Source organism: Bos grunniens, chromosome 28, assembly GCF_055505025.1.
Source record: "Bos grunniens cultivar Pamir isolate PY7600 chromosome 28, Bosgru_T2T1.0, whole genome shotgun sequence".
Classification (NCBI taxonomy): Eukaryota; Metazoa; Chordata; class Mammalia; order Artiodactyla; family Bovidae; genus Bos; species Bos grunniens.
The window spans coordinates 19,329,451-19,345,507 of NC_141192.1; the positions used below are offsets into that span (position 1 = coordinate 19,329,451).

The 16,057-nt window shown below is 45.8% G+C and overlaps 1 protein-coding gene across 4 annotated transcripts in view; it reads right to left on the minus strand.

The window, feature by feature from the left end:
• ADAMTS14 (ADAM metallopeptidase with thrombospondin type 1 motif 14) overlaps positions 1–16,057 on the minus strand; it is a 95,407-nt gene that overhangs the window by 30,043 nt on the left and 49,307 nt on the right. For 3 of the 4 annotated variants that reach the window (XR_015156873.1, XR_015156875.1, XM_086382209.1), the window contains exons 5-6: positions 1,540–1,623; positions 743–899 (exon numbers count right to left, since the gene is read on the minus strand). Coding sequence is in view for 2 of the 4 variants with exons in the window: in XM_086382209.1 (XP_086238335.1) it covers positions 743–899; positions 1,540–1,623 (241 nt within the window). In the remaining 2 variants the exon portion in view is untranslated. The remainder of the gene's footprint in view (positions 1–742; positions 900–1,539; positions 1,624–16,057) is intronic. The other variant, XM_086382210.1, reaches the window with a different exon arrangement.

The window sequence follows — 16,057 nt, forward strand, 5'->3', positions numbered from 1 at the left end:
GAAAACACTAAGAAGCCTTCAACTTGGTGCCTGGAGATCCAGTCTGAGTTTCCGCTCTGTCTCCTCTCTGCAGTGGGGCCTGGGCAAACCTTGCTGCCACTCTGGGCCTTGGTTTCCCCTTACGAAAAGCTAGGGGCAGGGGGAGGTGATCCAAGCTTCCTGAGTTTGCACAGGGCACTCAACCAGCCTCTATCACGGACACTGCATGCATCCCTCAGGCCTGTTAGCAGCCTGGGAACAGAGGACGGCAAATATACTACTATTTCCTCCACTCCACAGTCGGGAGAGTTCTGGGGATGAGTGAGCTCAGCTCACTGGGCTGCAGAGTCATGGATCAGCAGAGAGGGCAGGGCCTTCCTTCCAGAAGTCCACACTGGCCCTGTCGCAGGTTCCCCATGGCCAGCTCCTGAAGACGGAATGATTCAGTGTGGGCAGGAGCACCTTGAAGGTCACTGAGACCCTGGAGCAGCCAGGTCCCAGGACGGTGAGCACAGGGCCAGAGCCTGATGCCCAGCCAACTGCAGCTTCAACCAAAGCAGCAGGGACCAGAGCAGGACCCTTCACTCTCCCTGGTCCCTAAGAAACCACTGCAAAGCTTGCCCACCTGTCCAGCCAGGTTCTGCTCCAAAGTCCCAAGGATCTTTTTGTTGAAAAACATTTCTCCAATCCTCCTAGGGTGGCCCCAGAGAGCCTCAGCCCCTGCCCTGCGGCTGCACACACCTGGCCATGGCAAATACAGTACCTTGCATACCTGAGGGTCCGAAGTCCTGCCGAGTGAGGAAGACGACATGATCATGGTGCTCTGCGTGGCCAGGGTCCTGGCGCTGCTGAGAGTGGGCCCAGCGACACACCTGCTCCAGGCTGCGAGAGGGGTTCCCACGCTCGATCAGGCTCAGTGACTGTGGGCCCAGAGAGCAGGGTGGTTGGTCAGATCCCACAGACCACAACAGGTTCCCATCAGCAGGGGACACCGAGGCCCAAGTGATAGCAGCAGTGCAGGGTCACTGATTTTGGCTGCCCATCCTGCTTCAGGAACGTTCCTGTGCCAAGCCCCATGTCAGGACCCCTATCTGCTGAGAACTGATGATCTCTAACCCCTCAACAGTCAGGTGCTATTCTGAGCCTTTTCTCTCTACACTCATTGTCACTTAATTTTCACAGTAGCCTCTAGAGGAAAACTCTTGTTTTCACTCCCACATGGGGGAGAACAAGCAACAGAGCCTGGGGCCCAACCCTCACAGGACTTATCTTGGTCACTGTCATCTCTCTAAGCCCCACTTTCCCCATCGATTCAAGGAGTGGGACCTCCAGGTATAGGGACCAAGGACTGTCCATTTATCTGACTGGAGGGAAATTGTAAGTCCCACTTATCAACACCAGATGCCTCTGCCACTGAGACCTCATGGTCTCTGGGCTCTGATTCTGGAAATAAAATGTTTCCTATACACTGCCTCCCCTTCCCAACACCCTAGCTTGTCTGATGCTCTTGCCTCACACTCCATCTCCCTCCCAATCCTGCCTGCTGACAAAGAGGTTTACCTGTCGGTAGCCAACCATGATCAAGCGGACAAGGGCGATGTTTATGTGGACCCCCAGGGACTCATCGTGGTAAATCTCATCCACCTGCAAGAAGAGATGAGTGTATGGTGTTGGGAAAAGCCAGTGTTCATTAAAGACCCACTGAATACCAGGTACCTGACATGTTATCCTACTTCATCCTGATCGTGGCCTTATCCAGCAGGCATTTCCATCCTCAGATGAAGAAACTGAAGCAGAGGGAGGCAAGAGAAGCTGCCCAAGGACACACAGCTAATGAGCTGCAGAGCTGGGATTCAAATCCTGGCTGGCTGTATTCTAACACTGAGCTGTCTCCATAAAGCCAAAGTGGGAAGTGACCTGTTCTCAAACCCAGCAACTCAGACTCTCATCTTTTTATATCTCTGAAGAGGCCTTTCATATATGCCAATCAGCTCAGGTCACTCATCCTCACAGCCCTGTTTACCTTTCCCATGACCCCTGGCATCATCTGTTTGCTCTGTAATACCTGGGCACTCCTCTAGAGCAAATCCAGGGGGAATGTGCTCCAGGGCCTTGAACCAGAAGCTTTAGCAGGACTTGGAGCTCATTAAAAATGCAGTATTGGCCCCACCTCCTGAATCAGAGTCGGAGTTGGAACGAGCGCCCCAGTGATTCTCGGGGGAATCACTGATTCGCAGGCATTGTCAAGTGTGAGGAGAGGAGCAGCGCACTGGATTCCTCCCTTATCCCACAGGCTCAGGGACCTGTGGGGTGGTCCTGGCACAGTTCATCAAAGAACACAGCCCCTGTCCACTCGCCTGTTCAGGAAGTCCTGGAACCATGCCCATGACAGATGGACACCACCTCTGCTTGTCCATCTCCAAGGACAGGCAGCTCACCTGCTCCTAAAGTTGTCCATCTCCTGAGTGGTCCCACTAGACCACTCCAGCTTTTTTGTTTTAAATAACTTTTATTCCTGGATAGAAAATATTTCACTCTAAAAACTTTGAAAAGCAACTGCTGCTGCTAAGTCACTTCAGTCGTGTCCAACTCTGTGCAACCCCACAGACGGCAGCCCACCAGGCTCCCCCGTCCCTGGGATTCTCCAGGCAAGAACACTGGAGTGGGTTGCCATTTCCTTCTCCAATGTATCAAGTGAAAAGTGAAAGTGAAGTTGCCCAGTCGTGTCCGACTCTTAGCGACCCCATGGACTGCAGTCTACCAGGCTCCTCCAACTATCACCCCCCCCAAAAAAAAAGAAAAGCAAAAAGTCAGAGGTGATCAGAAATGGAATAGTAACATGAAGCTCACCTCCTCCCATGTACATCAAAAATACATCTACATATGGAATGATTCTCACAGAATATCTACCAAACGTTGGCAGAAGACTCCCAGCCTCTGAAAGAGCAAGACAGTCTCATGGAACTGGGAAGGACAAAAAAGGAAAAACAAAACTGAGGAAGGAAGTAGAACTGGACCTGTGCCCCGTGGAGGAAGCTATTAAAGAGGGGAGTTTCCTGCACCTGGGAAGTCCCTCACCAGCAGGGAAGTCAACTGGGACAGAGGGGAAGCGTTGGAGCCTCGGAGGAGAACGCAGCAACTGGCTTGAAGCAGCTAGAATGGAAAGAAACCTGTACATACGGTCAGTATCATCACTCTGCCCTCCCCAGCCTGAGACACGTGGCCACCAGTGTGGACAGGGGCTGGGTGCAGAAGCTTGGGCTTTGGAGATCGGGCCTGGGGAGGGGACGGGGGTGGGCTATGAGCAAAGGGGCTAGAGTTTGGTGTGACCCCATCTGAGGGTTTATGCAGAGGAGGCCTGGGCTTCCTTAGAGACCAGGTGCCACTGTATGGGCAGTGCACAGGAAGAGGGGCAAAACACCATATAGCCTTTTTCCCTACATGAGCTCTCAGGCAGCAGGACATTACCTACAGGAGCTCCAGGGGTGTGTGTAAGCCGCCATTACTGCTCCCCTTCCCCCTAGACTTCAGGCGCATTCACATGCCTCTACAATCCTCCCCAACACCTTGCCCCAAGCTTTAGGAGCTGTCTCAAGCCACTGCTTTCACCTCTCAGGCTCCAGAAGTGGTCGCAGACTCCCTCTGCTCCCATGGCGTGCTCCAGGGGCACGTGTGAGCTGCACTGCCACAGAGAACCCCATGACCAGCCACCAAAAGCTACATCTGCACATCCCCATCAAGGAGATAATGGCCAGCACACACTGAGGAAAGAGGTGACAGGCATCCCTACTAAAAACAACCCTTGCACCAAAAATATTAAACCCACACAAGCTACACAGGGATGTTCCCACATATAAATGGCCCTCTAAGACCACAGTAGATAATTGTTTCTCCTAAACTCACAGAATAAGAGAAATAGAAGCAAAATGAAGAAGCAGAAGAAACATTCCCAGTTAAGACCAAGATAATTCCCCTGAAAGAACAAACAATGAAAGGTAATAATAACCCTGTGTACGAGACAGCAAAAGAGACACCGATGTATAGATCAGTCTTATGGACTCTGTGGGAGAGGGAGAGGGTGGGGAGATTTGGGAGAATAGCATTGAAACATGTATAATATCATGTATGAAACGAGTCACCAGTCCGGGTTTGATGCATGATACTGGATGCTTGGGGCTGGTGCACTGGGACGACCCAGAGGAAGGGTAGGGGAGGGAGGAGGGAGGAGGGTTCAGGATGGGGAATGCGGGTTTACCTGTGGCAGATTCATTTCGATATTTGGCAAAACTAATACAATATTGTAAAGTTTAAAAATAAAATAAAATTTAAAAAAAAAGAACAAACAATGAAACAGACCTCTTGAATCTAATAGACATTGACTTCAAAAAGGAGATACTGAATGAATTAAGAAAGGCTACTGACAGAAATTCAGTTCAGTTCAGTTCAGTTGCTCAGTCGTGTCTGACTCTTTGCGACCCCATGAATCACAGCACGCCAGGCCTCCCTGTCCATCACCAACTCCCGGAGTTCACTCAAACTCACGCCATCAAGTCAGTGATGCCATCCAGCCATCTCATCCTCTGTTGTCCCCTTCTCCTCCTGCCCCCAATCCCTCCCAGCATCAGGGTCTTTTCCAATGAGTCAACTCTTTGTATGAGGTGGCCAAAGTATTGGAGTTTCAGCTTCAGCATCAGTCCTTCCAAAGAAATCCCAGGACTGATCTCCTTTAGGATGGACTGGTTGGATCTCCTTGCAGTCCAAGGGACTCTCAAGAGTCTTCTCCAACACCACAGTTCAAAAGCATGAATGACAGAAATTCAGAGTACTGTAAATAGGAACTAGAAACTATAAAGAGGAACCAAGAAAAATAAAGCTCATTTGCTGAGATGAAAGTGAACTAAAGGCAATGAATAGCAGAATAAACAATGCAGAATAACAAATAAATGAGCTAGAAGACAGAATGATGGAAATCACCCAATAAGGACAGTAGACAGAAAGCAAAATTTTAAAAAAATGAAAGCAATATAAAACAACTATGAGATAAAATAAGACATGCCAACTGATACATAATTGGGATTCTAGAAGGTGAAGAAAGAAAAAAAGGGATTAAAAATGTACTTGAAGAAATTATGCCTAAAAACTTGCAAACCAAAAGACAGAAACATATCCAGGTATAGGAAGCACAGAGGGTCCCAAACAAGGTAAACCCAAACATACCTATACAAAGATATAATAAAAATGGAAAAAGTTAAAGAGAGGAGTCTAAAGGCAGCAAGAGAAAAGCACAGAATTAATTATAAGGGAATCCCCATAAAGCTATCACTTGATTTTTCTACAGAAATATTGCAGACCAGAAGGGAGAGGCAAGATATATGCAAAGTCCTGAAGGGAAAAAAAATCTGCAATCTACCCAACAATATTATTATTTAGAATAGAAGAAGAAAGAAAAAATTTCTCAGATAGGCAAAATCTAAAAGAATATAGCAACACTAAACTTACTCCAAAGGAAATATTAATAAGTCTCCTCTAAATAGAAAAGAAGTAAGAATACACAGGAAAGATGGGACTTCCCTGGTGGTCCAGTTGCTAAGACTCCATGCTCCCAAAGCAGGGAACCTGGGTTCAATCCCTGGCCAGGGAACTAGATCCCACATGCTGCAACTAAGTCCCAGTGCAGCCAAATAAATAAGTAAATAAATATTTGTTTAAAAAAAGAATATACAGGAAAGAGAAAATCACAATTGGAAAGCAAATCACCTAAGTAAGACAGTACACAAATTTAAAAAAGAAAAAAATTTCTGTGGAAGCAATGATAACCACAATTAACAGCAAAAGGATGACCATGAAGATGTAAAAAAGGTCATCAAAATCATAAAATGTGGGGGAGGAGAGTTAGAAATGTTGATTTTTTTCATTTCTTAGAATGTGTTTAAGCCTGTAAGACTATCAGTCTAAGGCAAGTAAACACAGGATAGAGTTAATATACTCGAAAAAAAGGGTAACCACAAATCAAAAATATGCAATAGAGTCACAAAAACTAAAAGGAAGAGAACATAAGTGTAATACGAAAGAAAATCAACAGTCCACAAAAGGAAAAACAAATAAAGGGATAGACAAGAAATATAAAATCAACAGGAAAACAAGATTTAAATGGCAATAAATACATATCTATTCATTCAAATGTCAGTGGACTAAATGCTCCAGTCAAAAAATACAGGCTGACAGACTGGATAAAAAAACAAGCACTACAATATGCTGCCTACAAGAGACCCACTTCAGGGCAAAGGACACACAGAGGTTGAAAGTGAGGGGGTACAGAAAGGTATTTTTTGAAAACAGAAATTAAAAGAAAGTGGGGGTCACAATACTCATATCAGACAAAATAGACTCTAAAGCACAGACTATAAAGAAGGGCAGTATATAATGATAAAAGGATCAATACAAGGAGAGGATCTTACACTTGTCAACAAAAATGCACTTAATATCCGAGCTCCTAAACGTGTAAAACAAATAGTAACAGACATAAGTGGAAAAAAAGACAAGAATACAAAAATGGTAGGAGACTTTAGCACCCCATTCACATCAATGGACAGATCTTCTAGACAAAAAGTCAATAAGACAGCACATATCCTAAATGATACAATAAAACATACTTAATGGATATTTTCAGGATATTACATCCAAAAAAAGCACAGAATACACATTCTTTTCAAGTGCATAAGGAACATTCTCTAGGACTGACCACATAAAAGGACACAAAACAAGCCTCAACAAATTTAAGGATATAGAAGTTATCTCAGGCATCTCTTCTGACCACAATGGCAGGAAACCAGAAATCAGTCACAGGAAAAAAGAGAGGAAAAAACAATTACATGGAGACTAAACAATATGCTACTAAAAAAAACAATGGGTCAACGATGAAGTCAAGGAGGACATTTTAAAATATCTTGAGACAAAAAACAATGAAAACACAACCATACCAAATCTGTGGGATGCAGCAAAAGCAGTTCTAGATGGAAGTTCACAGTGATATAAGCTTTCCTCAAAAAAATGAGAAAAATCTCAAATAAACAAGCTAATCTACCACTTATAAGAATTAGAAAAAGAAGAACAAACAAAACCTAAAGTCAGAAGAAAGGAGGAGTAATAAAGATCCGAGAGAAAATAAAACAGAGAGAAAGGAAAACAATGAAATCAAGAGGCAATTCTTTGAAAGGGTAAACAAGATTGACAAACCTCTGACCAGGCTCGTCAAGAAGAAAAGAGAGAACTCAGATAAACAAAAAAGAAATGAAAAAGGAAACTAACAACCACTATTGCAGAAAAAAAAAAACAACATATGAGAATACTATGAACAATTATATGTCAACAAATTCAATAACCCAGAAGAAATGGACAAGTATGTAGAAACATACAGCCCACCAAAATTGAATCAAGAAGAAATATATAATTTAAAAAGACCAGTCACTAGAGGTGAAATAGAATTTTAAAACTCTCTACAAACAAAAGCCCAGAACCAGATGGCTTCAAGGCAAATTATACAAAACATTCAAAGAAGAATCTATACTGATCCCTCTCAAACTCTTCCCAAAAAGTTGAGGAGGAGGGAAAACTCCCAAAGACATTCTATGAAGCAACCACCACTATGATACCAAAACCACAAAAGACACCACCAAAAAATAAAATTATGGGCCGGTGTCATTGATGAATATAAATGCAAAAATTCTCAACAAAATATTAATGGGATGAATCCAGCAACATATAAAAAATCATATACTACAACCAAGCAGGATTCATCACCCCAAGTTCACAAGGATGGTTCCATATATACATATTAATCAATGTGATACACCACTTAAACAATAGACAAAAACCACATGATCATCTCAATAAATACAGAAAAAGCACTAGACAAACCACTCATGATAAACATCCTTACCAAAGTGGGTACAGAGGGAATCTCTCTCTACATAGAAAAAACTATTTATGATGAACCCACAGTGAAACGCTGATAGCCTTGCTACTAAAATTTGGAACAAGATAAGGATGCCCACTCTCACCTCTTCCACTCAACATAGTATTGGAAGTCCTATCCACAGTTATAAGACAAGAAAAATAAACAAAAGATATCCAAATTGGAAGGCAAAAGGTAAAACTGTCATTATATGCAGATGACATGATTCTATATACTCTAAAGACTCCACACAAAAGCTATTAAAACTGATAACTGAATCCAGTAAGGTAGCAAGATACAAGATTAACATACAGAAACTGGCTGCGTTTCTTTACATTAATAATTAAATATCAGAAAGGGAATGTAAAAAAAACCCAATAACGTTCAAAATCACACCCCCAAAAATAAAATACTTAGGAATAAATCTGACCAAGGAGGTGAAATAATTATATGCCGAGAACTCTAAATCATTAACAAAGGAGACTGAAGATGATTCAAAGAAATGGAAAGAAGCAAAATGCTCTTGGATTGGAATAATTAATATTGTTAAAATGGCCACACTACCCAATGCAAACTACAGATTCCATGCCATCCTTATTAAACTGCCTATGATGTTTTTCACAGAACTAGAACAAACAATCCAAATTAAACTTACATGGAACCATAAAAGACCTGGAATTGCCAAAGTAATCCTAAAGATAAAGAGCAAAACAGGAGATAAAACCCTCCCAGACATCAGACAACACTATAGATCTACAGTAATCAAAACAGCATGGTATTGGCACAAAAAAGACATACAGATCAGTGGAACAGAATCGAGATCCCAGAAACAAACCCACATACCTACTGTCAATTAATCTTGAACAAAGGAGGGTCCTAATCAAGCTTACAAGCTTTTGCACAGCAAAGTATATTATTAACAAAAAAAAGAAAAGACAACCTACAGAATAGGAGAAAATATTTGTAAACAATGAGATTGACAAAGGCTTAATTTTCAAAATAAACAAACAACTCATACAACAACAAAAAAACATTATCAAAAAAAAATGGGCAGAAGACCTAACCAGACATTTCTCCAAAGAAGAAATACAAATAATACATACATGAAAAGATCTCAACACTGCTAATTATTACAGAAATGCAAATCAAAACTACAACGAGGTACCACCTCACAACAGTCGGAATGCCCATCAATGAAAAGTCTGTAAATAACAAATGGTGGAGAGGATGTGGGGAAAAGGGAGCCCTCCTACACTGTTGGTTGGAATGCAAGTTGGTACAGCCACTATGAAAACAGTATGGAGGTTCTTCAGAAAACTAAAAATAGAAAGACCACATGATACAGCGATCATTTCACTCCTGGGCATATATCTGGACAAAACTATAATCCCAAAAGATACATGCACCGCACTATGTTCATAGCAACACTAATCGCAACAGCCAAGACATGGAAACAATCTAAATGTCCATCAACAGATGAATGGATAAAGAAGATGTGGTACACACACACACACACACACAGGAATGCTACTCAGCCACTGAAAATGAAATAATGCCATGTGCAGCAACATGGATGGATCTGGAGATTATCACTTTAAATTAAGTCAGACAAAGACAAATACCATATGATATCACTTACATGTGGCGTCTAAAATATAACACAAATGAACTCATCTATGAAACAGAAACAGACTCAGACTTAGAGAACAGATTTGTGGTTGCCAAGGGGGAGGGGGTTGGGGGAGGGACGGAGTAGGAGGTTGGTGTTAGTAGATATACGCTATTATATATGGAATGATGGACAAGATCCTATGGTACAGCACAGAGAACTATATTCAATATCCTATGATAAATCATAATAGAAAAGAATATTTTAAAAAAGAATGTATATATATATGTGTGTGTGTGTGTGTGTAACTGAACCACTTTGCCATACAGCAGAAATATAACACTGTAAATCAACTATTCTTCAATTAAAAAAAGAAGCTCCCAAGTTAGAAAAAATAAGAAAAAAATACCTAAGTCTCCCATTAGTATCAACCAGATATATACTAAGTACCATTAACACAGCTTCCTGCCACACACGTGTATGCATGTGTCATTTTACAAAATTAGAATAATACTGAATATACTTCTTGCAAATTTCCTTATTTCATGAAACATCATTCTGTGGATTTAAAGCATCACCTCTAATGCCTACATGTGATGAGCATGTAACTACTCCCCTAGGAGAAGTGGCTTATCCAGGAGGAGAAATGATATGTTCACTGAGTCAGTGTCAGTACCCAGCAGTGCAGCTACCAGGAGTCAGAGTCCTGGGTTTCATCCCCAGCACTGCCCCTTAGCAGCTGGGTGGCTTGGGGCATGTCAGGTGACTCCTTCAGTTCAGTTCAGTCGCTCAGTCGTGTCCAACTCTTTGCAACCCCATGAATTGCAGCACGCCAGGCCTCCCTGTCCATCACCAACTCCTGGAGTTCACTCAAACTCATGTCCATCGAGTCGGTGATGCCATCCAGCCATCTCATCCTCGGTCTTCCCCTTCTCCTCCTGCCCCCAATCCCTCCCAGCAGCAGGGTCTTTTCTGATGAGTCAACTCTTCGCATGAGGTGGCCAAAGTATCGGGGTTTCAGCTTTAACATCAGTCCTTCCAGTGAACATCCAGGACTGATTTCCTTTAGGATGGACTGGTTGGATCTCCTTGCAGTCCAAGGAACTAAGAGAGTCTTCTCCAACACCACAGTTCAAAAGCATCAATTCTTCGGCGCTCAGCTTTCTTCACAGTCCAACTCTCACATCCATACATGACCACTGGAAAAACCATAGCCTTGACTAGACGGACCTTTGTTGGCAAAGTAAGAATCTCTGTTCCTGTAGAATGGGGACCATAATGGCTGTCATGGGGCTGGCATGTGGATGCTCATGCCAACTCAATATCTGGGGATGATGAGTGAGCACCACAGGCAGAGAGGCCCATGGGTATGGTCAGTGATGGAACAGAAGTGGAACCCAGCCTCTGAGTCTTGCCAGCATGGCTTCCTGGGAGTGAGGATGGAGATTTGTGCATGACCCTGTTCTCACCACTTTACCCCGCCATGCCCTTCAGCTCATGAGCAAAGGAACCAGCCTACAATCCACAAAGGGATTGCTGTCCAGCAGATGGAGGAGGAACGGCATGGCCAACCCCTCACATGCGAGTTCCTTGGGGATGGGAAGGTGGGGACGGGGACCAGAGATCTGTTCCTGTGCTGATGCACCCCTCCTTGTCCTCCTCACAAGGACAGAGCCTGTGAGCACAGAGCTGCAGCAGCAGAAGCCCGGGCACCATGGAGCCCCAGCCCACTCTCCCAACCATAAGAGGTGCCAGCATCAGGCTTCCCCCTTGCCTGGCACCCATGTCTGGACCCAGTTAGGACCAGAGACCAGTGCCTGCTGCGGGACAGCAGGCCCCCCAATCCCCAGCACACATAACAGTGGACAGTGCGATGGGCGGGGGGACCTCCCTCCACCCTCCTCCCCTCTCTGGCAGGAGCAGAGACATCATGGGAGCCAAGTGCTCAAATGCATAAACGGATGACATCCTTCTCCACTGCTTGCCCATGACTCATCCTAGGAGACCATGAACATGTATTCTACCTCACAGGATTTCAACCTGAGGACTCTGATGACTCACTGAAATGATATTCAAGCAGCAATAGGATGACACAAAAAACCCCAGCATCTCAGCCCCTGCAACACCCTACAGGGCCTTCCCACCACACAAGGGCATGGCTGGTGTCTCAGACCCCACTGATGTGCGCTGTAAGAGTGCAACCACGGATGGGGTGATAAGCAATGCATGCTCCACACAGCCATCTCTGGGCACCTTGTATACACATGTAAATCCACCAGTGACCCCAGGACAGGGAGAGCGCAACTAAGATCCCACAAGCTTCGTGGTAACATGGCCAAAGGAAAAAAAAACTAGAGTACCCAGGCCACTGCCTTCCTGCCCCCCCTCTCTCCAAAGTGGACCAGTCAGAGTGCTGCCAGAATCCTTCCACGTGACTCATTTGTGTCCCTCATTCAACATGCCAACCTCGCCAATCAAAGGCTGCAGTGAGCCCTGCTCTAACACTGCATCTCCAGGCTGGCAAGCTGGGAGAGAGGGGGCTGCTGTTCTCTGTGCAGGATGGAGAATCAGAGCCAAGTGTTTGATACAGGTGGGAGGTTGAATGGCACTTCCTGACACAAAGTCCCAGTCCCAGGTCACTGTCCTAAATGCAAATGCAGAGCAAGTAGGAAGGGACATGCCATCTGGAGAGACCCCTCGGTGCTCTGGAATAATCTGGACACTAAAGGGACAGACAGGTGTACCAAGCCCTTGGTGCAGATCCCTCATGCTCCACCCCAGGGGTCAGGAGAGAGGAAGACAGTGAGTGTGGGAAGAAGATCCTTGACTGAGAAGGTCATCAACTCTTCACAGGAGATGGGCAGAGGCTTGATGTAGGGGTAGGGAAGTCAGGAACTACATGAAGCCACCATGACAGCCCCGAAGTTATTGGCAATCAAGGTAACTGAGGCCCCCTCCACATGACGGGGAGCTTCTTCCTAGCCCGTCAAGGCACTCTTGGCCCTTAGAAAGTTCCCCATGCCATGAGACCCATTCAGTCTTCCTGTGCACCTCCCCCACTGGCCTCAAGTCTCCCTCTTGAGCGCATCGGCTCCACTCCTGGGGACAGACAGTGACCACAGTCTCTCAGGAATTTGCCTCCAAGCTCACATCAGTCAAAGAGAATGTCTTACAGGCAGCAAGAGAGAAAGAAGACAAGCCACAAACTAAGGAAGGACCACTGTGTTGGGAGTAGGTTTTCAACAGTAACAAGGGAGACCCTGAAGTAACACCATCAAAGCACCAAGAAACCATCAACCTAGGATCCTGGACCCAGCAAACCATCTTCTAAGAACCATGATGAAATGAAGACATTAGCAAGTACAAGAAAACACACAGGCACATGGACCCCACTAAAGGATCCATAGGAAAGGAAGATGGAAAATGAACTCTGTCTCCGAAGACAGCCTAAGTACAAGACTGGATGAAGAGTTTTGAGGCTGTGATAGGCGCATGGTTCAGCAATGAGAGACAGTCTGATCTTTTCTTAGATTAAATAAGGATAATGAAAAGAAAGCAGCTAAATTTTCTCTCTTATTCCCCCCTCCGAAAGTAGGGTTGGCCTTGCCATTTTAGGTCCCCCAGTCCGACTGTCTCTGGGGCTCTGGCTCATGTATACACATCCCTCTTGGCCCTTGAGTGGGACCTCAGTGACTTTGATTCAGCTGTAGCTATGCTGACACTCTGCACAGGACAAGGAGGTGGCTGGACATGACTGCCATGCTCAGCAGAACTGCAGAGGCTGCCAGGCACATGGGTTCCACCCACAGCCCTGAGCTGGTGCTGGAGCCCCAGAGAGAGGGTGAGGCTGCCTGAGTGGCCCAGGACCCCAGCCTTCTGGCACACACACAGGGCTGCTCCCCAACAGGCTCTGGCCTGGCTGTGCACTCAAGGCCTGGCTCTGTCAGCCTCTGCCCCTCACAACTACTCCTCAAATGCCAGAGGTGAGGCCAACAAGCCAGCTCAGGGGAGATCAGGAATTGCTTCCCGTGGTTGTACACACAAGCATGATTGCTCCAAGACACACCCATGGAGCAGAAAAGAACACTGTGTCTGGTCTCCCTGCTCCCCGCACCTCGGCCAAATTCAAGGTCATCTGCTAAGACCCCCTCAGTTTAGAGTTCTACATAACATACTGGTCTGGGATGGCTATTGGTTGTGTACGAGAAAAACAAGGAAAGGTCAAGACTCTTTCTAATCAAGGGGAGACAAAACCACAGAACTCTGGTCACTCAACACATACAATGCATCAGGCACCATGCTGAGGGCACTCTTCCAGAGGCAGGAATTATTCTTGTTTCACACATGAGAAATCCAAGGCTCTGAGAGGTTAAGTAAGTAACTTGCCCAAGGTCACCCAGCTAGAAAGTGGGAGGGCCGGGATCAAATCTTTGTGGCTATTAGCCACTATACACAGCGGCTATCCAGAACCAGTTTCAGTGGCAGGCTGGCTGGGGTGGTGGTAAAGATGAAGGGAGGGGTTTTCTATGTCCAGTGAACAGTCACACAATCCAGTGAACAGTCAGGGTTTGTTGTAAAAACCCTTTCTCTGCTCTCCTGTAACCCTGCATGGCCAGGCCTCCCAAGGGCCTTGTGGTCAAGCCCAGGGAGTAGGAAGAAGGGAAGGAGGGTCTACTGGGTGGGAGCTCTGCCCGAAGGCAGGCTCAGACTCAGGGTGCCTGCAGCAGAAATGCCCAAGTTTCAGCCCACGGTTGGATGGGGAGAGCTAAGCCCTGGGGAGCCCATGTGAGTAGGCCTTCTCTTCTGCATCAAGCTGGCAGCTGGCAGCCTTTCCTTCTGGACCAAGCTAAGATGGGCTTCTCCTCCTTCCTTCCAGCAGAGATGGTTCCTGGCAAACCCCAAGGGGGCCAACCTCACTCCTAGGGACCATTGCTTCTGAGGGGTTACAGAGCACAGTGTCTACCTACTGCTTGGCTGCTAGGTCCAGCAGGGCTCCACAGGGAGGGGCAATGTGGAAAAAGCCCATCCCTGGGATCTCAGGACTGCCACCCAAGGGCTGACACAGCCCACAGTTCCCAGCATCATCTCCGCAAACCCTCCCAGCAACCTGCCTGGAAAGAAGTCATAATCCTTCTTTCCTTTTAAATCAATATACTTCAAATTTTAGAATAGCTTCAAATTTTCAGAAAAGCAGCATGGAGAGTGCGGAGCTAACTGTGATTAATATCTGCCATGACTATGATACATTTGTCACCATGCACGAACCAATACTGACATACTCTGTGTGTGTGTGATAGTCGTTCAGTCGTGTCCAACTCTTTGTGACCCCATGGACTGTAGCCCACCAGGCTCCTCTGTCCATGGGATTTTCCAGGCAAGAATACTGGAGTGGGTTGCCATTCCCTTCTCCAATGGATCTTCCTAACCCAGGGATCGAACCCAGGTCTCCTACATTGCAGGCAGATTCTTTACTGCCTGAGCTACCAGGGAATTACTTACTAACATCCGTATTTTTTCCAATTTTCCTAATATATGGGTGTTGTCCCTTTTTTGGGCTCCAGGATCCCATCCAGGTCAGCACATTGCATTTAGTCATTTTATCTCCTTCTCGGATGGCAAGGAGATCAAACAAGTCAATCCTAAAGGAAACCAACCCTGAATATTCATTGGAAGGACTGATGCTGAAGCTGAAGCTCCAATACTTTGGCCACCAGATGGGAAGAGTCAACTCATTGGAAAAGACCCTGATGCTGGGAAAGATTGAAGGCAGGAGGAGAAGAGGATGACAGAGGACAAGATGGTTGGATGGCATCACCAACTCAACAGACATGAGTTTGAGCAAACTCTGGGAGATGGTGATGGACAGGGAAACCTGGTGTGCTGCAGTCCATGGGGTGGCAGAGTTGGACACAATTTGGCCACTGAACAACGACAATTAACATCTCCTTTGGCTGCTCCAGGCTGTTTCTCCTTTCTGATGTCCCTCAGACTTTCCTGGTTTTTGATGGCCTAAATGGTTTCTAGGAATATTGGTTAACTATTTTGCAGCCGCTCCTTCAGTTTGGGTATGTCTGATGTTTTCTTCATGGTTAGACTGAGGATATGGATTCAGGGAAGAAGACCACAGAGGTGAGCACCCTCATCACATTATGTCACAAGTACAGGCTGTGGGACTTGCCTGGTGGTCCAGGGGTTGAGACTCTGTGCTTCCACTGCGGGGGGCATGGGTTCGGTCTTGGTGGGGGAACTAAGATACCACGTGCCACGTGGCATGGCAAAAAAGAATGTGTACTACAAACACGACATCACTGTTGACGTGGACCTTGACCATCTGCAGAGAAGCTGCTTGCCAGCTCTGCAGAGTCACTACCTGCCCTGCCACTCAGTCCGGCTTCCATACTCTGCTCTTCAGAAGGAAATCACTATGCACCGTCCACATCTGAGGAGCAGGGAGTTAAAACCCAACTCCTCGAGGGCAGAGGATCTACATCAGTGATTTGAAATTCCTCTGCAGA